Source organism: Lissotriton helveticus, chromosome 7 (genome assembly GCF_964261635.1).
Source record: "Lissotriton helveticus chromosome 7, aLisHel1.1, whole genome shotgun sequence".
NCBI classification, from domain to species: Eukaryota; Metazoa; Chordata; class Amphibia; order Caudata; family Salamandridae; genus Lissotriton; species Lissotriton helveticus.
This window is the reverse complement of record NC_136068.1, coordinates 1,823,262,648-1,823,286,710: the sequence shown is the minus strand read 5'-3', so window position 1 is coordinate 1,823,286,710 and position 24,063 is coordinate 1,823,262,648. Positions and strand designations below refer to the sequence as shown.

Genomic DNA, 24,063 nt, shown 5'->3' with positions numbered 1-24,063 from the left:
AGGGAGCATTTGTTCCTCCAGCACACACACATGTATATTTAGTGGGGCACACTCACCCCAGAATGGTTAACAAGCCAGGACTTACTGATGGTCGCCTAGGTGACATGGGGATACATGCGAACGATATGGAGGGGCAGTCGCGTGTACCCCAGGTGACATCTGAACCATCCACTTACTTAGGACTTCTATAGGTCTTCCCATGCTGAGAACTGGAAACACAGGCCAGAAAGAGTGAATGTTGGGAACACATTTGCAAGAGCCTTCAGATTGAATGTCCCAATCCTGCAGGTCCCCACATGTTGTTTCCTGCAGGCCTTTCCACCCTCGCCCTGGAACAGAGAGTGCTCATTCTGCCTCCCAGATGACAGGTGCTTTCGGTTTTCCTGTTAGACTTGTTTCCCAAAGGTGGTATTTCTTCTCCCAGCTTCCTTCTTTCACTCTGGTTGGCTTCTCCCTGCACCACTGCTTCGCGGCTCTTCCATCTGAGAGGTGCTATCAAGCTCCAGAGCCCTAAGGAAGAGGAACCATGAAGACTCTACTGGCAGTGGCTTTCCTTTCCATCCTCCGTGTCGCAGGTAAGGAGCTTCTTCCAGATCCTGTCGCCTCTGGTGAAGACCCCCTATCGCTCCATCACTGAGCCGACACGGTGAATGTTGATTTTCTTTAATACGGTGCTAATTACCAGTTTTTCCTAGAGGTTTCCATATTAATACATTGGGAAAAGAAATAAAGTGTGTTTGATGAAAGAGAGGGAAGCAGAGATTAATTCACAGGCACCCCAATTCCACGGTTCGCCACACATCAAGGTTGACTTCAACTTTTGTCAGTGAGATTTCTGTTCTCCAATGGAGCAGGTTTGGGTCTTATCCTGGCTGCCAGTATATGTTTGTTTCTACATCCCTCAAGCAAGTGGCATGTAGGATTTTTCAATTCTTTATAATCTTAAACATGTAAAGTGAGGTGTAACCTTCCTGTTTAAGGCTCCAGCTTGTCAGCTCTGTCTAATCTTAGTGATAGCTCTGCTGTCTGCATCCTGTGTCTGTAAATCGTTTAGCAGTTAAGATGTCTGAAACTTGAACCTGTAAACTGTCTTTAGCCCAACAAATTGCTCAACTGTCCATTGTTAAAGCGTTCAGGTTCTATGTCACCTGAGAGATTGTTCTGAGGCCTATGGGCTATGTGTATGACCAGCAGGTTTTGCTACTTGCAAAACGTGATTTTTAGCAAGTGGCAAAACCTGATGCACAACAGTGATTAAGACACTGTTTGTGATTCCCAAATGGGTCGAAAGAGACCTGTCTCATTAATATTCATAAGGCAGGTCGCAATTTGCAATCCATTGGTAATGGCTGGCCCTCCAGGGATAGTGGCGTGCTGGGGTGAGGAGACCACCATGTCTGTGACTGCTTTTTAAATAAAGGAGTGTTTTTTTAATGCAGCATGTTCTCCTTTAAGAAAAACAGGATGCATAAAAAAAATTCAAAGTTTTCTTTTCATTCTTTTATAGAGTCCAGTGGTCTGTGGTACCTTTGCCTGCCCTGGAAAAATGTTGGCGCCTCAATTAAATAGGGGGAAAGGGTCCTGAGGACCCCTTACCGTTTGTGAATTGCTTACCACCAATTTGAAATTGGTTGTAATCTGCAAATGTTTTGCAAACTCATTCCCGGTCACAATACCTTCATACATACCACTGCAGCTCGCTTGTAGGAAAGGATGCTCTTTACACATCCTTTCCTAATAGCGACTCACAAACCCTATTTTGCGGGTCGGTAACAGGTTACTGACTAACAAAATAGGGTTGGTATATAGGAAAATGCATTTTACCATTTATAAAAGGCCCAATGAGCTGTTTGCGACTGGTAAATTGCTGCTTGAAACCTGGAGGTCTGGTGCCACTAATGTGTGACAGTGAATCCTCCATTCCCTAGTTTCATAGCAGATGTGAGAAAAGGAAATATTTTCATGGAAGTAATTTTCTACAAACAAAACAGAAAGGAATACAAAGGTCCTGCAGTTAAGCGTGAAAATGTGCACCGATGATCCCTTTTCTACAGGGTGAAAGACTTTTCATAGAAAACCATTTCCCACCGTAAAAAAAGCAGCATATTTTTTTTTACTTTTTTTTCTTTTTTTTAACAGTCCCATAGCTTTAAGCGGCGCTTGTTATAGATGGGAAAGTGCACCAAGATATCCCCTTTAACTTGGAGTATCAGGGGAAAAATGCTGCTCATGAAAAAACATTTTACATAAAATGAAAAAAGAAATAAAAAATGAAAATAAGTGCAGTAAATGTTGGAAAGTGTATGTCAGTCTAGACAGATACATGTTTAACTCACCAAAAAAGGTAATATGAACATAAAGAATATAGTACAAAAGATGCCTGTCTGTGACCTTTTATGGGTGAGCAAGGGCGAGGCTGGAGAATGTGGACTATGGATGTCCTTGTTTTGAGTCATCAATGAAAAATAGTTATAGGTGACTTCAGGTTTTCATCTTATTTGAAATGCACATTGTGTATCTGTGGCAGATTTAACAAGCATTTACAATGCAATGGTCTCGGCATTATTAAAGATAGAGCTATTGGCATTGCCCACTTTTTTTTTTTTTTAAATCATAAATAAATGGCATTGTCATTTACATTGCCAATAGCTTAATCGTTAAATAAATGGCATTGTCATTTACAATGCCAATAGCTTAATTGCTCGCAAATGCAGGACCTATTGCATTTACACCCAGCCACACACATACAGAGCCACCCACACAGAGCCACCCACACACACAGCCACCCACACACATACAGAGCCACCCACACAGAGCCACACACACACACACACAGACACACACACACGCAGAGACACACACACTCAGACACAGAGCCACACACACACACAGAGCCCCCCAACACACAGAGCCCCCCACAGACACAGAGCCCCCCCCCACACACAGAGCCCCCCACACACACACAGAGCCCCCCACACACACACACAGAGCCCCCCCCCACACACACAGAGTCCCCCCACACACACAGTCCCCCCACACACACAGAGAGTCCCCCCCCACACACACACAGAGTCCCCCACACACACACACAGAGCCCCCCCCACACACAGAGCCCCCCCCACACACAGAGCCCCCCCCCACACACAGAGCCCCCCCACACACAGAGCCCCACACACACAGAGCCCCACACACACACACACACAGAGCCCCCCACACACACACACACACAGAGCCCCCCCCCCACACACACACACACACAGAGCCCCACACCGACACCCTGCTCTGCGGCCTGCAACATGACTGCAACTTGGACCACCCGTGTCTCCGGGAGGGTCCTGCGAACCGGACCCTTTTTAGTCTTACCCGCAACTAAACAACCCCGCACCAGGCTGCCTCACCCCTCCTGGCCACGCACCTTGGGACACAGTCCTATACCTCGGGGGCAAAGAACGCCATACGCAACGCCCGCGAGTCTCTGCCCACACCCCCACCCTCGCAAGGCGCCTGGCTCTCTGCCTTCCACACAGGGTGGTGGTAGGATATTCACCAGCGGGGTCAAGTGGTAGCCACCGCTCTGTCCCTCCGGCCAGCGAGGTCGCACTTCGCGAGCCCACGTTGTCCGGCATCATCGCTGGTGTTTCCGGGGAGGGAGGGGGAAGGGGTGGTGGGTGGGGGGGGTTATGTCCTCCCCATCTTGTGCGCCACGAGGGTGCTGGGGGCCCTGCGAACAGCCCAATATTATCGGAAGGGGTGATGGGGGGGGTTATGTCCGCCCCAACTTGTGCCCCACGAGGGTGCAAGGGGCCCTACGAACAGCCCAATATTATCGGAAGGGGTGGTGGGGGGGTTATGTCCGCCCCATCTTGTGCGCCACGAGGGTGCCGCGGGCCCTGCGAATAGCTCAATATTATCAGCAGGGGGGGCAGGGGTAAAAGTGTCGGGCCGACACCACACACGAGCACCCTCGCTCCAGGACCAAGTTATTCCTAAGCCTCGACAAGGCCCAGACGGGTCCCGGTGCAACCAACAGGACCCGACATCGGTAACGGTCCCCTCGATGCCCCCGCATTATGTCTTTAAATCCCCGCCCGGGGTGGAGGGAGCGGGGTAGATAGGTGGGGGGGGCTCCGCGACTGTTGGCATTTGGTGACTCCCGCCAATCTTAAAACGAGAAAGCAGAGGGCAAGAAAAACGAGTGAACAGAGGGCAAAAAAACAAGAGAACAGAGGGCAAGAAAAATGAGAGAGCATAGGGCAAGAAAAACGAGTGGACAGAGGGCAAGAAAAACTAGACAACAGAGGGCAAGAAAAATGAGAGAGCATAGGGCAAGAAAAACGAGTGAACAGAGGGCAAGAAAAACGAGACGAGAGAACAGAGGGCAAGAAAAACGAGACGAGAGAACAGAGGGCAAGAAAAACGAGAGAACAGAGGGCAGAAATTACTTCGAGAGGAGCGCTCCACGTGCCCACGTTTCTCCGAGGCGAGGCAGGAATGCCTTGGTGAAACCAGCGTCTTTTTCAGATTCGGGGGCGTGGTTTTCGTTCTCTCCTCTTCCCATTGCCTGGAAGGTAAAATTCCAGCCAATGGGAAGAGGAGAGAAAGAAAACAAGAAAGAAGCTTAAAAAAACGCCCCAGAATCCGAAAAAGACGGGGCTTGAACCGAGTGACACCCCTCTCCTCCAATGACTGGCCAGCATTTACTAGGCCAGCCATTGGAGAAGAGGGGCGGGTTCCAAGCCCCCTCTAAGAAATATTAAATCTCGGGCTCTGCCCACTGCTACGCAGTGCGACGGTCCTCGACCTAAAAAGCAAACAAATTGGCCGGGATATGATTGTGGCGTGACCGAGGACCTCTTCACACACAGTTATTTTAATGTCTCCAACTGTTGTGTGTTTAGTGGTGTTTGCTAAAAGACAAGCACTTGGAAGATTAAGCTGCAGTAATTTGAACCAAGTTGCTATTAGACTTTAATGATGAATCAGATTTGATAGCTAACAAATTAAACTTCTGGCAGCTGTGCTTGACAGCTGTGTTTGGTGTAACCACTGGAGCAAAGTGCAGAAATCTTTAAGCTTCAATTGCACACTGGCACTAAGCTGAAACTCTTCTCAACCTTTCATCCTTTGCATCCTGTTATGACAGTTTGCATTGCAGAGACAGGACTACAAGTCCCAGAATGCAACAAAAAAGGACTAGATGCACCAAGCAATTTAATAGTTTCATATGCTCAGATTTGACGTTTGAGACTGTTATAATACTTTTTTCAGACACCTAAGTTTGTTTTCCAAATTAATACTGATTCGGTATTTGGAAACAGCATGTTGCAGGCGTCCCTTCCAAAACTCCCAATCGGTAACATGTGTGTCAATATTTGGCGACCTAAGGGCCTCATGTACGAATTGTTTCAATGGGTGAAAACCCTCATATTCGGTAAATCTGAAGATTTGAGACCGATAAAAACACATTTTGTACTGTAATAAACCCAACTAATGATTCAGAAACAGTTTTCTGAATCGTTCGATGGATTTAGGAAATAATAAGAAAATGGTATTTGGAAGGGACATGTTTGGGACGGCCTTCCTAATACCGATTGCATTTAGTATGTAGTAATGTCCATTGGACCACAGCTTACTCCTAAAAAAAGTTTTTTAACTTTCCCTTTTTTTTTTAAACTTCTCGTTTTCCATTAAGGGATTCAGTCTGCATGGTGTTCGGTTGACCCCACCAGGCCCCCATTCCTTAGATTGTGCCAATCATATTGGGCCAAAATTTGAGACCTATCTCATGAATATTGATGAGGTTGGCTGAATTGCAACCCTTTAAGTTTTTACCAAATCAATTCTTTAGACGTGAGGCCCTACCTCTGGTCACAAAACACTGAAAATGTATCGATACCTCAAAGGAGTTGATAGACCATTCCCAAAAAGGGAGCAGTCCTTTTGCAACCCCTTCCTCTTTCTGAATGGAAAACAAGTGATCAAACAGGATGCACTTATTTTTAAAAATGTTACGTTTGTGGAATAACAATCATAGACGCGGTGACCTGCAGACCCTTGCTGGCGGCCATTGCTATGATGGTGGGCCAATCAAAATGAGTTGACATTTTTGACCGAAAAATGACTATTATTTAGGTAGGTCGGACTGCAACTCATCAAAATATTTACAGATCGCAAAAAAACTGCTTGCAAATCAGGACTAGTATCTTGCGAGCAGTAAATAGTACATTTGACGTTAGATGAGGTACCTACACTTCTCTTGTTCACAGCACTGCAAATAATGCAAAGGAAGCTATTTTAAGTAGATTGTATCTACTTGCATGCACTGAGTACTGATTGTAAGCCAATCTTTTGGATAAGGATACCAGATCACCACATGTCATTGGGAACAGAATCTTTAGTACTGGGCTTCAACTGGACAAACCCACCTAAACAATGATTTATCAAATCAAAGCACTGGACAGGAACTTATAGTTAATAATGAAGTGGGGGCATCTGGCATCTTCTATAAAATATATAAAAAACACAAGCAAACACTTTTTAGGTATCTTTACCATGCCCCACAGCAACAATGTGTACTGCATCACACAAGCAAACACGTTTCAGATACATGCACCATGCACCAAAGCAACTCTGTATACCATATGGCCCAGTAAGACTCAAAACAGATTCTCAATTTCTTGCTGACATAAACAGTCCCAAAAACTACTCACCAAAATGAACACAGTGAACCATGCAGCACTCAGGCCTGAGAGCACAGGGTCAACACAGCCAGCTTTCACAGCTCCAAGCATGCAAATAAAATCAAAGAAAGTAACAGATCTGCAAATAGTGGTTTGATAATTTGAATATTGAAAAAGTCCCAAATATTGTCAAGCCCCGAGTCAACAAAAATGGCGGCAGAGAGGACTGATGGGCCCCCGGCAACCACTCCACTTGTAATAATCCCCTGGGTGTGTCTGCTGAAGAAGCATTTCACTTGGCTGCTGCAACATCACCTCCTACGTCTTGACCCCGTTGTCTTCTAGGGCTGAGAGTCATGCAGATTAAATAGGCCTGAAAATATTGACAATTTCCCATAGACAATAGCAAAGTAATTTAAAATGGAGGACAATGTCCACGCTCTTGGTGTAGGAACACCAAATGTCTTCCAGGTTCAGTAACACACGTTACCATTTCAGATTTTCTAATTTCCCTCAATTTATGTTCAATGTTTGCTGATCTTCATAGCAACAACACTTACCCTCCTTAGCCCCTCACTGTAAGTTTGTAGTGTGCTAGCCCACATGTTCAGGTAATAAAGTAGCCGAGGTAGACGTAGCTGAGTTAAGTAGTAGGTTTATTACGTCCATAAGTAAGATAACAGGAAGCAGAGGTCCGGAACAAGCAGCCCCACCAGGAGCAGCCTCCTAGCTGCTCAGCCCTTCTCCCAACTGAGAACACTAACATTCTACCCCGGAACACCCACACGTAGGCACCCAAGCATTCCATCCATGTCAATCACACTAACATTCTACCCGGAACACTCACACTGGCTGAGCAGCTACTTACAGAGATGTAAAGAAACATATTAACAAACCTGAGGATATTACAAAGTTGCGCTTTTTAGTCACCACAGAACCTGTTCAATTCGTAATCTAGAATTGAAAATAAAGTTTGTAAAATTCTTAATGGCTTGTTCTTGCCCAATCCCTTTTATTTTGTCTGCTTCCTCTTAGAACACTTTTTGTAGAATGTTTAGCATTTTGACTTTATGCCAATAAAATGTTTTTAGTTTCCGGGTTTGATTTTTTTTTTACCCAGTCAGGTACTTTGGGTGCTCATGAAGATGGTAATTAGTACACACACCCCTATCTGGTGACACCCGCCGTGGGCTGAATGTCACGGCGGCTCAGCAGGGAGTGTCCTTTGTGCTGACAAACCCAACTGAAGCACAAAGAAATACCTATGTTTAAAAAGGTTTTCTGTTTTACTATTATGGAACACTGAAAATACTTTTACCCAGTTGTACGCTTTTTATTTATTTCATTTATAGAGCGCCTGGTTACACCAATGGTGTGTCCCCGCGCTGAGACATATCTAAGTGAGCGAAAGTCTGGTTTACCCGGTCCTTAGTTCGTGCCGTCCTTGGCTTTTGCGAACAGCCATGTTTTCAGCTGCTTGCGGAATGGGCCTTCATTAGGCTCTGTTCTTAAGGTAATCGGCATGTCATTCCAACTTTCGGCTGCTAAGTACCTAAAAGAACGAGCCCCCATACGGGCCTTGAATATTCTTGGGATGCTTACTAATGCCATGTCCCTAGATCTCAGGTTTCGTCCTGGGGTATATTTAGTCAGCAATTGTTGCAGGTATCTTGGGCTTTTATATGAGAGGATGCATGCGGTGGCAGTAGCACAGTGCTTTGAACATGGTTCTCTTCTCCACTGGCAGCCAGTGTAAGGTGGACAGGGCTTTCTTCGAGTCAGCTCTCCTTGGAAGGCCGAAAACCAGACGTGCCGCACCATTTTGCACGCTCTGCAGTTTGGCAAGGCCTTTTTTGGATGCGCCCAAGTACAGCACATTACCATAGTCTAATTGTGAGGTAATTACTGCATGCACTAGGGTTTTCCTGGCTTTAGATTGAAGTAGATCTATGATTTTTCTTAGTGTTCTCATGGCGCCATAACACTTCCCCGCTACCTTCTGTATCTGATTGTTGAAAGACAATTTGGAGTAGAACCAGATTCCAAGGTTTTTTACCTCTGATTTTGGGTGCGGGACTTGGCCGCGTACTTCTGGCCACCAAGCAGATGACCAGATGGAGGGTGCTTTACCCACCACCATTACCTCTGTCTTACTCCCATTTAATTTGAGGCAGTGGTTCGACATCCAGTCGGCTACCTCCTCTAAGCATTTGGTAATTACAAGGGCAACTTAATATAAGAACATCATTAACAAGCAAGGATTAAACCCCAGAATGTATTTAGTGAAAATTGATTTAATACGGCCAACTAAGTCTATGGGTGATTGGTAATGTAATACTTTATTGAGTGTTGGTAGTAGGATTACATGATAAAGATAGGAAGCCTCCACCTGAGGCATTATTACTCTTAGGTTAAAAGGGGTGTCCAACTTTAGTCACTTTTTTTTTCAAGGGAAACAAGGGGGACCCTGAAGGTAGCTATGGACCGAGGGTATAAGACAATTCAGGAAAACAAAGGTCCTAAGCAATTTCAAAGATATAAGGCAATGATATATAGACCATGATATGCTGCTATACATTTGTCCATGTCCAGCCGGACAAGGAGTTTTATTTTAAAGAGAATCATAGAATTATAAAGCCTTAATACATGAACATCAATTCATAGACATAGGGCACAATCCTGTACCATACTCGGACAGGAAACACAGTGGAGAAAAGAAATAGTGTGGAGAGAAAAAGGAATTTTCAGGCAAAAGAAATTGAGCAATCTGGACACTTTTTAAATCAGTGTTAGAAGTGTTTGCCAGTGTAGTACATACAAAAAAATTCACATGGGTTAACTGTATGTCTACTTTAAGAGAGTCGAAGTTTCGATCCAGCACTCAAATTACAGTGGGATCATCATCAGGACTAAACAAGGTTATTTTGCCTGGCTAAAACAATAATACGCCTCGATTAACCGGGCTCTGTCGTTCAGGGTGCAGATAGGGTATGTTACCACTATAAGCTGTAAACGTTTTCAATTGGGGCTTGGAAGAATTCCTGTTGCAATGACAGGATCAGCCACCTTATGTAGAGGGTGGTGTCGTATATCTTTGAAATTGCTTAGGACCTTTGTTTTCCTGAACAACTTTAGTCACTGGCACCGGATCAACAACGGATTCTCAAATACTCCCGTGTAAGTTTGAAACCCTTTGTTTAGAAATGTCCTAAAATTGCCCCGACGTGATCAGCCCCTTCTTGAATGATAAAGACGCAATAGCACAGGTTGTTGTCACCTGTGAGTAGAGCTTCATTTAGCAGTATTAACTTCTTACTCTCATTCTTTCCTTGTTCCCCTCTATCTTTATTTTCTACCTTCCATTAGTTTATTTCCTCCATTCCATTCTCCTTATTTCTTCTTTTAATCTTCCTTTCCTTCTGTCCATTCTTTTTTCATTTCATGTGTACACCTTCCTAGCTTTTTGTCCTTCTCAACATTCTTGTTTAATTTTCTTTGCTGCTTTCCATCTTCCATTCTTTCAATTCTTCTCTTCTTATTTCGTCCTTTCTTTTTATCACCCTACTGTAATTCCTTTGGACCCTTCTTTTCATATTGCTTTCTTTTTGTATTCCTTCCATTCATTAATTCGTTTTTCTTTTTTCCTTTTTTTGTCTTTCCATCTGTCACTGAATTCTACTTTACATGCTATTATTCTGCCTTCCTTCTTTCTTTCCTTCCATCTCTTATTTTTATTTCTTCGTTCCTTTTTAGGTTTCGCCTGGTGTTACTACGCAAGCAGTTCGCACAGGCGAAATCCTAATGTTTACAATATGGGCTATAGGAACGTCCCCCGGCTCCCATTGGCTATCTCCATAAATGGAGGCTAGCCATTGGAAGCCGGATCTGTCCGTCAAGGCCGGACCAGATTCGTGGGCTTTCCCGCGATTTTTTCCCTCTCCACTCACTTCTGAACTGTCATCGCGGCGGTGGGTGGGTGTTATTTTTTTTTTTCGAGTCGGCCTGTTTTCTTCTTTTTACAAGTTTCTGTTGCTGGAGTTGGCTGCAAGATTTAAGTTCCCACGAAGCGATCAGATAAGGAGCATTTTCTTTATAAATGTGTTTTCCCTTTGTATGTTTACGTATTTTGACGTTTTTGCTCTTAATGTCTTTTTTCTGTTTCCTTTTGTTTTTATCCCGTTCCCGACCCCCCCCTCTCCGTAGGCCCGTTCCCACCCCTGCCCCCCCCCCCCGCTCCTTGCGTCGCCTCCCCTTAGTGTTCAGCCTGTTCTCTAGCTGTTCCTAGGCCTCCATGGCCTGCAGCCAGAGGAAAGTGAAAGCAAAGCCATTCTGGATTAAATCCCCTGGTCGGATCCAGGGACAACTTCTGAATATCTTTTATGGGGAATTCCAGGGAAGCGCCGTTTCCGTTCCCTGGTGTGGGATGCACGAGGCATCAGATCTCTTGTGCAGCTCTAGGCCAAGAGGTTACCAGACAGCACGGCACCGGCATTGTAAGCAGAACGGTCACGGGGTAATGAGCTGCATCACATGATGATGTCCTGGCACAGGGACCGGGCACTGTGGATACTGCACATCGCACCACCCCGCAAGCATGCTGCACGGACCCCGTCTTATGCTGCAAGCGGTGGCGCAGTTTTTTTGGGGGGGGGGGAGGGGGGGAGAGTGATGGGGGTTTCACTCTTGGTGTGGCACAAGTTTTTTTGGGGGGGGAGTAGGGGGGTGGTGGCCTCCCCCCGCTATCAACTGTCGTCTCGGGGCGGCAACAACAAGCCTCTCCCGCTCCTCATGGAGAAAATGCTCGCCAGCACACCCCACCCCTTTCACTGGCGGAACGCAGTAACAGCCACGGGAGCCTAAAGGGCTCGCTACGCCAATGGCTGCAAGCATGCTACATGGCGGTCCTGTCTTATGTAAATTAGCGGTTCACAATGAAGGTTTTCTCTGGCATTTTTGTGGCACATGTCCCCAAGTGTAAAAAAACGACACAAATTACTTTCATGAATGTAAAATTATGAAACACACAGATAAAATTAGAACACAACTGTCTAAGCTAAGATTATAAAACAAACTGGAGGAGAAGTAAGGAAAGTATCAATACCGGGGTCACACAGTCAACATGCAGAGACCAGAAAACTAACGGCAGCGCAGGTTCCCCATAAAATGACGCTGAAGCCTAGACAGGGCTGCTGCAGCCATCCACCTCTCTTACAGCATGCTGGGTTCCGTCATGAGGGGAGGAGTTGTTGGTCTGATTCGGTCGTCTCTTCCTCAGCTGCACACGTCGTATCCGTGAATATTAAGGGTGTATCTGGCACTCGTGAAATGTGCTAGCTGGAGCTACGCACACTGCTCACCAGTGTGACCTCCGTACACACGCCCGGCCCTGCCCACCTGTGGCCGCTTCCCTCTCTGCCCAGAAGGGCCAGCTCTAGACTGTGCCCTGCCCATCCTGCCCATCACTCCCTCCTGCTTCAAGCAGCGCACACAAGTGCACTGCAGTCTGCCAGGCAGTCCCAACTCGTGACCCGCCCACCGGGACATGCCCTGAAACTCACAACAGGAACCAACTACTCTCACTTCCACAAGAGTCAGCTGTTCCCACCCGGCCAGCTCCTGCGTGGGCACACCGCGATTACCCACGTGTCTGCCTGATAACCCGTGAGCGTTTGAGGGCCGACTGTCCTCAAGCTTGCTTTAGGTTGGACAACCAGTGCCTACTTCGGACACTCATCAGCGCCACTCACAGACAGTGACGACCATTAGTGCTCTGCCCACCATTTATTTACTTCTTGCTAACTCATGGGCATCACAACTGCCACGAATGCCACCGGAAGTAATGAATGTGTCCTTGTGTAATGTAGCTGGTGTCATGCACAGCGCTCCTCTACCCGCAGGTCTAGTTTGCGCTATATAAAACTGCAAGACAATGTAATAATAAACTATTTTAGCTGTTGGCAATGTAAATAACAATGCCATTTATTTATAAGTAAAAAAGAAATGTCATGAGCAATGCCAATAGCTCTAACTTTTCCAAAGGCGAAACCATTGCATTGTAAATGCTTGTTTCTTCCTGCTATCCTTCTTTCTAACTTCATTCTTTTCTTCCCTCTCCCTTCCTTTTTTCCTTTATTAATCCTTCTTTCTATTTTTCGTCTGTATTTATGTTCCATCATGCTTTTTTAAAAACTTTCCTTCTTTACTTATTTGCATTCTGCTTTCCTTCTGTCCTGCTATCGAAATGCCTTTGCCTCAAACTTATTTTTTCTTTTACATTTAAATAGATTATATTCTTTTTGTCACTATTTTCAGCTTCTTTGACACACAGTTGTATACGCAGTTATTCTGTCCCAAGGACTCCCCCCCCCCTTAAGCTGGTATAGGGGGTGCTCCACATTTTCAAAACACCGGGATGCACCGTATTCACAAGAATACGGCTCACTACTGTGTTTTCCCTAGTGCTGGTGCTAAATTTACCTGCCTCTCGCCAACGCAGGCACCCTTGCACCAGAGAACAAGGATGCCTGCGTTGCACTGAATGATAGTTTAGGTGCAGGAATGAGTCCCTTCCTGCACATCACTAATGGTGATTTGTTGCAGAATGCAGCACGCAAAGACGTAGCAAATAGTTAATGATTGTTTACCTGCAGGAAGGGACACTTTCCTGCACATACCCAATCATTAATGGTATATTGCTCTTTCTATCTGTGCTGCAGAATGCAGCACTCATTGAAAAAGCAAAAACAAGGAGAAATAAAAGCGTTTCGCTTCGTTTCACCATTCTAATGGCTGCTCTTGTATGGCGTTAGTTTATGGCACTGCCTCAGATTTACACATCCTTGTAAATCTGGGGCAGCATACAAAAGCAATGGGTGTTGCAGTGGAACGCCCAGAGCAACACCCTTTCCACTCCCTATCACACTAAATGATGCATGTAAAGGGATCTTATTTACAAGGCGGCATTAAGCCTCAAAAGTGGCTTAATGGCGCTTTGTAAAAATGGAGGACAAATCGCCACCAGAACATCGCTAAAAGTGACGTTCTGGTGGCGATATCCCCTTGTAAATATCCCCCAAGATGTGGCTAGGAGACAGAAAGCTGTGACTGCAGATCAAGTCAGCACCGTTTCCAAGTGTGATTTCAATTCGTGAAAAAAACCTAAAATGAAATTTGGTGTTGCTGCCAGAATATAGTTGTCTGAGAACAGAGAGAAGACAGCCTCAAAATAAACAGCAGACCTGGTGCAGAAGACACAGAAATTCTCGTGGTGACCTCCTCAATAACCACAATGCCCTGCCTTCTCCGCCTACCAAACATCTGCCTGTCAAATCAGAACCACAAACTTTGAGTGTTGTGTGATGTGGATCTCAGCCTGAACATGCAAATGGGAGCAGCAGTAAACACCCCATTCTGCCAAACCACCAATATGAACATGCACAACACAGAGTTGTCCTCAATTGTCCTTCCACTTGTCATCAAAGACGTTATTAATGATGCCATAAAAGATGTCACGAGTGTTGTCATATGTGAGGTCATAAGCAGTACATGACAAGGGTGCGAGTTATACTTACTCAGTTACCTGTAACTGGTGAATGCCAGTGTTTTTTTTTAGTTTAAAACATTATGTTTTAATTGACATTTTGACATAACTATATAACCACTTTAACCTATGTTTTGATCAATGAAATTCTGAGTTTTTTTTAATGTAAACTAACAATATAAAGGGATGTTATTTTAAGTAAGGTAGACCTATTGGCTTTGTGAAAGACTCAGAAGCCCAAGATATAAAAAGCAGACCCATTGACTTTGTCAAAAAGTCACCACAATAATTTCTCAAGACCCATATTCCAAAGTAATCCTTATAAATACAGACATGGCAATGCATAATATTTATTTTCACAAAAATATTTAAAATACAGTATTTGTTTAAAAAAAAACTGTGTGTATAAGTCTGTTTTTTTACACTCTACAGGCCACAAAATGAACCCATGTAACCAACAACAAACACTCCCCACACTCCAGCTGGAGGGCGTGCAGCTCCAGCTCAGAGTATTTAAAAAAATAATGGTAAGCTCACCTGCAGTCGTGCATTTAATAACCCACAGGATATACAGTTTAAAAAAAGACTGTCTGCTGTATTCTTTGGATGCCTCGTATTGTTGTTATTACGATGCATCCCTGTGCTTTTAAAATGACACAGCTCGGCGCAGCAAGATTGCTTTCGCCGGCGCGTAATTTTTTATGTCAATGAGGCCCTTGGTTTTGTTAGGTATGGGGGACCTGACCATCGCCTAGACACCCTTAGGTATTAGATGCGCCTTATTTTGTATTTATTTGGATCGATCAAAAATATGATCATTCACATCTTAAAATACAATACAAAATCAATATACCATTAAAAAGTCCAGCAATATAAAACCATTAAAAGTGATTTATAAAATACAATAAGACACTCTTATGCATTTTCCATAAAAAAAGAGCCTGCGTCTGAACAAGGATACCACTGAATCTGTGCTACAACACAGGAACAAGTTTGCCCATTTTTTACCTTTTCCACCACACAAACATTAAAAACCTCGAAACAGCGAATACCAGCCAGCTTGTGGTATCTGACTTAATAATATGCATGGCTTCCAATGGACAATTAAAAGATAAAATATGGCAAATTTAATTTTCATGTCGGGTAAATATCAGGAGACTTTGTCTGAAGCAGCAGCAGCCAAGTTTTATTTCTGTGTTTTTTTGTGACAAGTTGGGCGCATACAATACATTCCCCTGCTGGAAAATACTTCCAGATTCCTTCTTCTACTTCCCAAACCGCTCTCTTCCCCCACACCTTCCACCTCACCCACCACCCTACACACACACAGATACCAACCACTCAAAGCAGGTGGTAAGTGCATGTTGTAATCAGCATTGAAGGGGAAATCCCCTGTGTGGTTTTCTGTCTCAGATGGTAATTTTTCATTTCATGGGGGTTTAATTGTAATTTCTCTGTACTGGTGCAACATTTCTACACCGTAACGGCAAACTCACGTGCGATTTTCCTGTTACCCTAGGATCATGCAACTTTTTATCCGGCCATAATGTTATGCTGTGTTATTTTCATCTCTGTGGCGCGGGTCACCAGTCTCATGGCATCGGATTCTATTTTCTATATCGATGCCATTTTGTGCGTTTAAGGCAAGGCCATGAGTCAAACTGGAGGAACCATTATATGATAATGTGGGTACATTTACTGGTGTTTGATTTTATGTGGTTAGTAGAGTTTGTCTAGTGGTGTGTTTTAAATTTTTTTTTGTTTGTTATTGTGAAAATAAAATTAGTTTGGCCAGGAAGACCTTTTATGGTGTTGAACGTGTATGGGTGGGTGTGCTGAAGCGCCTGGAAGTCTATCTCCTGACTGTGGGGGTTAACTGCTGTTTATTTACGCATCACAACAAAAGGCGATGTCTTATGATTTATGTTTATGTTTAGGAGATTTGTATAGCGCGCAAATACCCTGGGGTGTCTCAGCGCTTGTAGACTATGAATGAGGACAAGGGAGGCGCTGGAATAACGAATTATTTATTAAAAAGCCAGGATTTTTTTGTGCGCGGGACCGGTAAGAGGTGGGCTGAGGAGGAGCGGAGGGGTCTGTTAGGGGCATACATTAAGAAAGCTTTTTTTAGAAAGAGGGGCCCTGAGTTGTTGATAGCTTTGTAAGCGATGCGAGTGCCTTAAACTTGATACGGCTTCTGATAGGCAGCCAGTGGAGCTGGCCTATGGCAGATGTAATGGATTTGAATTTGGGGATGCCAAGTAAAATTCTGGCTGCCGCGTTTTGGACTGATTGAAGTTTATTGAGGACTTTTTCTTGGGCGTTGAGCAGGAGACCATTACAATAATCGGTTTTGGAGAGGACAAGGGTGGTGATGAGAGTTTTACCAGCTGATACTGTGGTGTGATGCTGTGCGCATTAGGGTGCTTTATGTTCATGATTAGCTCATCTGCACGTTTCTAGGGTGTAATTTAATTCATGGTGTGATCGTGCAGTTGATTTGCAGCACGTCGAGCACTAAAGTTTCTTGGTGTCATGTTGTGTGCCTGGTGTTTGAGGGGTGGTGTGTGCTATCTGAAGATGGGCATTGGTAGGTGAATCTGGACTGAAGGTCAGTGGTAGTGTTGTGTGGTGTAGGGTGCTGCTGGATGTCTGATGACGCCCCCTTGTGGAATGCTGGAGGCATGTTAGATGCACGTGACAATGACTGTCTCACATGTACTGGTTAGGAAGATACGTGGTGACAGTAGGGTGAGGGTGATGTGTGCATACAAAAGCTGTTCCGTATACCAGAGATCATATCTTTGCATGTGTGACGCTAGGCATGCTGGTTGTGACCCCCTAAAGGGTGGGGAGTCAACCCTGTAGGAAGGAAGCGAGGAAAATATGGCAGACGAGTAGAGGGAACATGGCTGTGTTAGAATCGAATCTATGTCAAAATCCTGCAGCCTTTTTCCCCGCAGCGAATCACAACGCGGTCGTTACAGCGACCGCGTTTGATTTTGCATACCATTACTCCGCAAGTCGGAAAAATGACTTGCGGAGGGGGGGTCTGGATGTTGGAATCGTATAATTTACTATTCCAACTCCAGTCTGTGCGGACACTAGGGAAGGTGTTGGATTTTTAATCCAACACCTCCCCCCCCGCAAGTCGTTCCGACTTACGGAGTAATGGTATGCGGAATCACAACGCTGTCGTTGTGACGACCGTGTTGTGATTCCATGCGGAGAAAAAGTTTCAGGGTAAACGTTGTTTACCGTTAGGAATCTATGTCAAAATCCCGCAGCCTTTTTCCCCGCAGGGTATCACAACACATCTCAGCTACAGGAAGAAGGCGTGATTTAGAGCGGTCATTAACCTGCTTATTGAATGATGTTGGCGAGAGATGGATGCTCTAAAGATGCCCTTCCTCTCAGTGAGCTCACAGGAGGATGCAGTGCAAGCTCTAATAAGAGTGAAAAGATGTGACACAAACCAGGCTCCAATGTCGAACCTAGTCTATCTCAAATGAGGACCAGCGATGGGATTGATTTGGTCAGCCCTCTGTCCAGTACTCCAGTCTTGTTGAGCAACCTTACTTATTGCTAAAACCCCAGCCGAAATAGGGAGGAAACAGGCTACAACCCTCGGATCCCCGAGCAAGCAAAGTCACCTGTGAGTAGAACCACGCTGCATCCAGTGGATGAGCCCATAACTAGGGTGAAACCAGTCCTGAGTTGCTTGTTTCCGGTACAGGGAGGATCTGGCCTGGCAGTTCAGGCTGGACTGTTCCCATGAGGCACAGGGTCAGACTGATTTGCATATGGCTGGGTCTGTACTGGTGTGGCATGGTGGGCAAACAAAGCATGGAGTGCTACCCAGTGGTGGCTGCTCAATGAGGGCGTTGGAGCGCCGCCCCACTGCTTTCTCGCAGTGTGAGAAGCAGAAAATAAATTGGTATTTTAAATACCATTTTATTTTCTGCTTCTCGTGCTGCGAGAAAGCAGACGGCAGGGGTGTCCCTGGTTGGGGGCGGGCGCGTTACTGCTACTCCAAGCGATTGCCAGTGTTAGACTTACTACAAGCAGCCTCTCATCGCCTTCTGTGTGCTGGACATGATGGCAGCACCATTGCAGATTTGTCTCCCTAAAGGGAAGGTGTAGAGCTCAGGCACACTTTCAAGGTGGTAGGTTTGCATGGTGTCGAGAGATTGACCCTCGTTGTCTAGACGGCCATCATGATGGACTACAGTCTTCAGGAACACTGATGCGATTCTTAATTAAACCTCTCCCATCTCTTTCAGCCAAAGACATCGAAATGCCTGGCGAGCTGGACTGCTTGGTGTGCAATGGTGACCCCAGCCTCTGCGGGGGACAGAACTTACCCACTGTGCGGTGCAGTGCAGGCGAGGCCCACTGTGTTGAGATGTCAATCGCGGGCTCGCTCAAAGAAGGTACAGCTTGTTCTCTGGAAGTGGGGGAGGGAGAGCGAAGGGGCTGTGGGAGGATGTACAGTAGCCAACCCGTCATGTATAAACAAGAGCCGTTTGCTCACTGCTGACTTAGCGAATTGCATATTACATGTTTGTACTTGTAGGTTCGTATTTTCTGCTCTCATTATAAACTTATAAAAATCAGCCAATGTTCAACTCCAAGATCATATGAATGCTAGCCATCTCCTGCACGAATACCAGTCTAGCGTCAGGTCACGCTGCAGCTCGGAGACTGTGACCTACACATCATAGACAATGCCCTCCTAACCACAAATGAAGCTAACCTCATCTCCTGATATTCCTTGACTTCTTAGCCACTTTCAGTACAGTCAACCATTCCACCCTCATACACATCCTGGGGTCTTGAATGGGATTCACTGGCAAAGTCCTTCACTGGTCCTCCTCCTACCTTTCCAACTAACGCCAGTTTGATCAAATCGCACTCCCAGGTCCCAAAAGATCAATTTCACATGAGGAGTCCCCCAGCGTTCCACGCTGTCTTCTATCATCCTCCTCCTCATCCTTTACCTTGAGCATCTTTGAGCTCTACGCACAGATAACACCATCAAGATTCACCAATATGCGGATGATGCACAACTCTGCTTGAAAGTCTCGTCTGCTTCAGACATCCAACACCTCATGTACTGTCTGCACACCATCCAGAGCTGAATCTCCAGCGCATATCTGCCACTCAACCCAGCTAATTCAGAATTCCTGTTATTTGCAAACAACAAAAAATAAGAAACAGTACAAACCAGGCTCAATACCATGAAGCTTGATGGTTTGGAACCCCAACTTTCACTGAATGCCAAGTCACTTACATTCACCCAGGATGCCAACCTCAACCTCAAGGAACACATTTCCAGAAGAACACAAAGACGGCCTGGTACCAGCTCTCAATACTGAAGAATGTGAAAATATTTCTTCCAGAAAGTGACTGCAGAAGCCCTTCTACTCTCACTTCGGGTTGATGATAATGTACTGTTCCACACTGGCCCCCCTTAAGGTCACCCTACATTCTGCAGCACTGCTCATCTAGGGCCTGAAGAAATATGATCACATCACCAACACCCTCCACAATGGTGCAAGAGGGCCTGCGTTGGTGCTAGGCAGCTGTTTTAGCACCAGTGCAGGGGTAACACAGGAGTGTGCTGCATTCTTGTAAATACGGCGCATCCCTTCAGTTTTAAAACTACGCAGATCGGGCAGCAAAATTGCTTGTGGCAGCGTTCTGTGCCAATTCCATGTAAATATGCCCTTAAGTGTCATACTGATCTCATGCCATGTGTCCTGCAGACGTATCTCAGGACTCTAAGGGGGCATATTTACAAGCCCCTAGCACCACCGGAGCAGCTATTTATTTGACGTTCCGGTGGTGCTCCGGTGACGTTACATGGCTTAACATAGCCTTGTAAATCTGGCCCTTGCAATGCAGTTTTCTGTGGCAAAGGGGCGTGAAGTGGGTGTTGCTGTGGGCATTCGCAGTAAAACCCATGGGTTTTCGACACTGCCCCAGATTTACAAAGATCTGTAAATGTGAGGCAGCACCAAACCTAACACTTATCAAAAGGAGGCGTTAATGTGGTGCAACAAGGAGAAATACTTTAGTTCTCTTCGTTTTTTGCTCTTTCTATGTGTGCTGCATTCTGCACCACACAAAGAAGGAGCAAAAAGCCATAGATTGTTTATGTGTCGGAAGGAGTCCTTTCCTGCACAAACACAAACATCCCTTCAATCAATCACCCTTGCATCATGGTGCAAGGCTGCCTGTGTTGGTGCTAGGCAGCTTTTGTAGTGCTGGAGCAGGGGTAAGCACAGGGCTGCACCGTATTCTTGTTAATACGGCGCATCCCTGCATTTTGAAAATGACTCAGCCTGGAGCAGCGACATTGCTTACAGCACATCGCTGCACCATTTTCATCTAAATATGCCCCAAGATATGTTATAATGGTACATGAGGTCAGCTAATTTTCAGCTTTGTCTCAGTGATCTTAGTGTGGTATACGGTCACCTGAGGCCAGGTAAATATCATTTTTATCTAAGGGTTCTGGGTGTATCACACTGCTCCTGGGGTTAGGTAATCTGCAGCCTTATCTCAGGGCTCTGACTGTTACTGTCACCTGAGGCCCACTACTCTGCACCTTAGCTCAGTTCTTAAAGTAATGTACTTTTGCCTGATTCCAGGTAGGTTTCAGCTTTACCTCTGGGCGATCTTTACCGTAACCTCAGTTCACGTACTTTGCAGTTTTATCTCAGGGCTGAGTTTGTTTACTGTCGCCTGAGGCCATCTTTTCTGCAGCTTTATCTCAGGGTTGAGTGTGTTTTTCTGTCACCTGAGGCCATCTTTCTGCAGCTTTATCTCAGGGTTGAGTGTGTTTTACTGTCACCTGAGGCCCCATATTTCGCTGCTTTATCTCAGGGCTTTGACTGTGTTTTACTGTGCCCTGAGGACACATGTTGTGCAGCTTTATCTCAATGCTTTGAGTGTGTTTTTCTGACAGCTGAGGCCTTGCATGTTTCTGCTTTGCCTCAGTGCTCTTATTGTGTTCTACAGTGCTGTCGCCTGGAGTTAGGTGTTCTACAGTCTTCGGTCTAGATTCTGTATGCCTTAAGCTTTCAAGGATGCCAGCTATGTATTCTTCCAAGCTGTCGCTCCACCTTTGGGTATATAACACTGTCCAGTGTAGACAGATGGCTACTTTTACCATCTTATGAATGTCCCCTTGAATTCCACATGGTGGCGACATTTCATCAGATATGTTTTTATCTGGCTTGTTTGAAGGAAGGAATCTTAGCGTCCGATATCTCCATATGAGGGTATGAAAGTCAGTGTCGCCCCCGACCCCCTCCCTTTCTTCCTTGCGCCGCCCCCTTTTTATCTGCCCTATTTCCCTTCCTTCCTCTCTCTTCTAAATCTCTTCTTCCTCCTCTCCTTCTTCTCGCTTCCATTTCTCTTGTTACCCGTCTTTTTTTTCTCGTCCACTTTGTCTTCCTCCGAGTCCCTGCTCTCTCTTCCTGCCCCCTCTTCCCAGCCCTCTCTTCCTACATTTTGGAATGTAAAACACCCTGGTGGAAGCCCCGAGAGTCCAGCACAGGTGTTGAACTGAAATAAGATTCCCAAAACAATCCTGCCGTTCTGTGGGACACAATGCATATCAGTGCCACGGCACAGTTTCTAGGCACTAGGTGGGGGGAGGTGGGGGCCTGATGTACGAACACATTTTCCCATAGACACAGAACGGGTAAAACTGTTGGATACATCTGGCCCTAGGTTAAGTGCTTGGAGGTCTTTGAGGTCGCCACCGCTGTGTTTACTTTTCAGACAGTAGATGGCGACAACGAACAACAACAGCCTGGGCGTAAATCCATTAGAACAGCCGTTTGTGTTCAGGATTGCTTAGGGGCTTTTGCTCCTTTGCCAAAGAGTCCACTTGTGTCCTGTAGATTGAGAAGGCAAAGTTGTGGTGATCGGTGTAATGTTGCACTGTTAGCACACACCCCAAGGATTCATGAGGCCAATCGTGTGGAGGGATAAGTATTTATTTATATGTATATCTCAGGAGAGTGCCGGGCGTCTGGTGCTCTCTACGATCTCGCCCCGACTCGCACTGCCGCAGCGAGTCTACAAAATGGCCGCTCGCGTGCTACGTCACAACGTAGAGTGCAACAACTAGAGCACGACTCTACATATCTCCCCCTTTTTGCACAACAACAGAAAACTTACAGTCTCTACATGGGGGTAAGTCAATTTCCTTCTCCCAGTTCAAAGTCTTGAAATCGGGCAGGTCTCACCACCACTCTACCTGCTCGCCTGCGTCTTACCGGAGTGGAGGTAATTTCCCTGGGGCAGTTCTCAGCTGTGCTCACCACCTTATTCTCTAGAGTTCCAGGTCTTTCTCTCCGCGGGGTCTCGCTCCCCTCTCTGGGAAGTTCTTCTGCCAATGGGATATCACTGTCTCCCAGCTCCTCAGAGCTTCCTCCTGCTCCAGGATTACCTTCTTTTTCCGGGCCTCTAGGTTCATCCTCCGGTGGTATCTGGTCTTGTGATGTTCTCCCTCTTTCTTCGGGGGGACCATTGTAGGATCTTACTACATTTGGACATGCGGTCTTGGGACCACACATTCCCGTCGCTGAGCAGCGCTGCCCTGTCATATACTTCCTTTAATTGTAGGGGTTGACTATACTTGCTGTCCCCTTTTTTCCGCAGCACCGCTAGTTTGACTCTGACCCATTCCTCTCTCTCCAGGGATGTTTCTTTCACGTTCCTCCTCCTATTGTAATGTTCAGTGTAGATCTTTTGGGCCTTTTCCAATTTATGCTACACCACCGCAGGGGACCATTTGCTTGTCACTGTCTTTTCCTTCCACACCAGGTTATCTTTGGTGAAGGGATCTCTTCCTCTCAAGATCTGGAAAGGGCTATACCCCGTGCTCGTGGGGGTGATGCGATAGGCCCACATCAGACTCTGGACCTCCTTCTCCCAATCCTTGCCCATCGTGATGGCTGCTTGGATGGATCCCATTAAGACCCTATTAAATCGCTCCACCTGACCATTTCCGGCGGGGTGGTATATGGAGGTGTGTTTGGTTTTGATGCCTTTCCTCTCCATGTACTTGTACCATTTCTCTGAGGTGAACTGTGGACCATTGATGCCTAAAATGGATCTTGGTATGCCTTCTCTGAGGATGATAGAAGTGAGGAATAGAAGTTCTGTTTTAGTATCCATTTCTTCCTGAACGTGTACTTCTGGCCACTTCGAGTACCTGTCTACAATGACGCAAAGGTATTTAGGCTTGCCTTGGGTGTCTAATATGGGCCCCAAAATGTCTATAGACACTTCCTCCCAGGGGTTTATCGGGTGGGCAAACTTCCCCAAAGCTGGTCTCAGGGGAGTAAGGGTCTTGTCAGCCCTTTGACACTGATCGCAGCCCCTCACCTGTCTCTCTATTTGAATGTCCCTTCCGGGCCACCAGTATATTTGTTTTGTTCTCATTTTAGTCTTTACGATTCCTAGGTGTCCCTCATGTAGTACCGCTAACAGGTTGGGTATTAGCGTTGTCGGCGGGACTACCTTGTCACCTCTGTATAAGAATGTGCCTTTGTCGTCAATAGATAGTTTCTCTCGTACTTCATAGAACTTCCTAAGTGCTGTCCATAAAAGTCTCTTTTCTGGCCATCCGTGTATGATGCATTCTTTGACTTCTTGGATGTCCTGGTCTTCTCCATATGCTTCAGTCCACTCCTGGTTACTGATCACTTTCTCCGTGTCTTCCGTTAAGGCTACAATCTTCTCCCTCTCTTCTACGCCGTCAGAGGCTTCTTCCATTGCGGCAGCTCTACTAAGGTAGTCCGCTACCTTGTTCCTATTTCC

At 45.8% G+C, this 24,063-nt stretch overlaps 1 protein-coding gene across 2 annotated transcripts in view; it reads left to right on the top strand.

The window, feature by feature from the left end:
* Positions 1-422: 422 nt before the first annotated feature.
* Positions 423-24,063, top strand: part of LOC144770813 (urokinase plasminogen activator surface receptor-like) — a 121,874-nt gene continuing 98,233 nt past the window's right edge. For both annotated transcript variants that reach the window (XM_078655582.1, XM_078655581.1), the window contains exons 1-2: positions 423-575; positions 18,504-18,653. In XM_078655582.1, the coding sequence (XP_078511708.1) occupies positions 527-575; positions 18,504-18,653 (199 nt within the window). In that variant the 5' untranslated portion in view covers positions 423-526. The remainder of the gene's footprint in view (positions 576-18,503; positions 18,654-24,063) is intronic.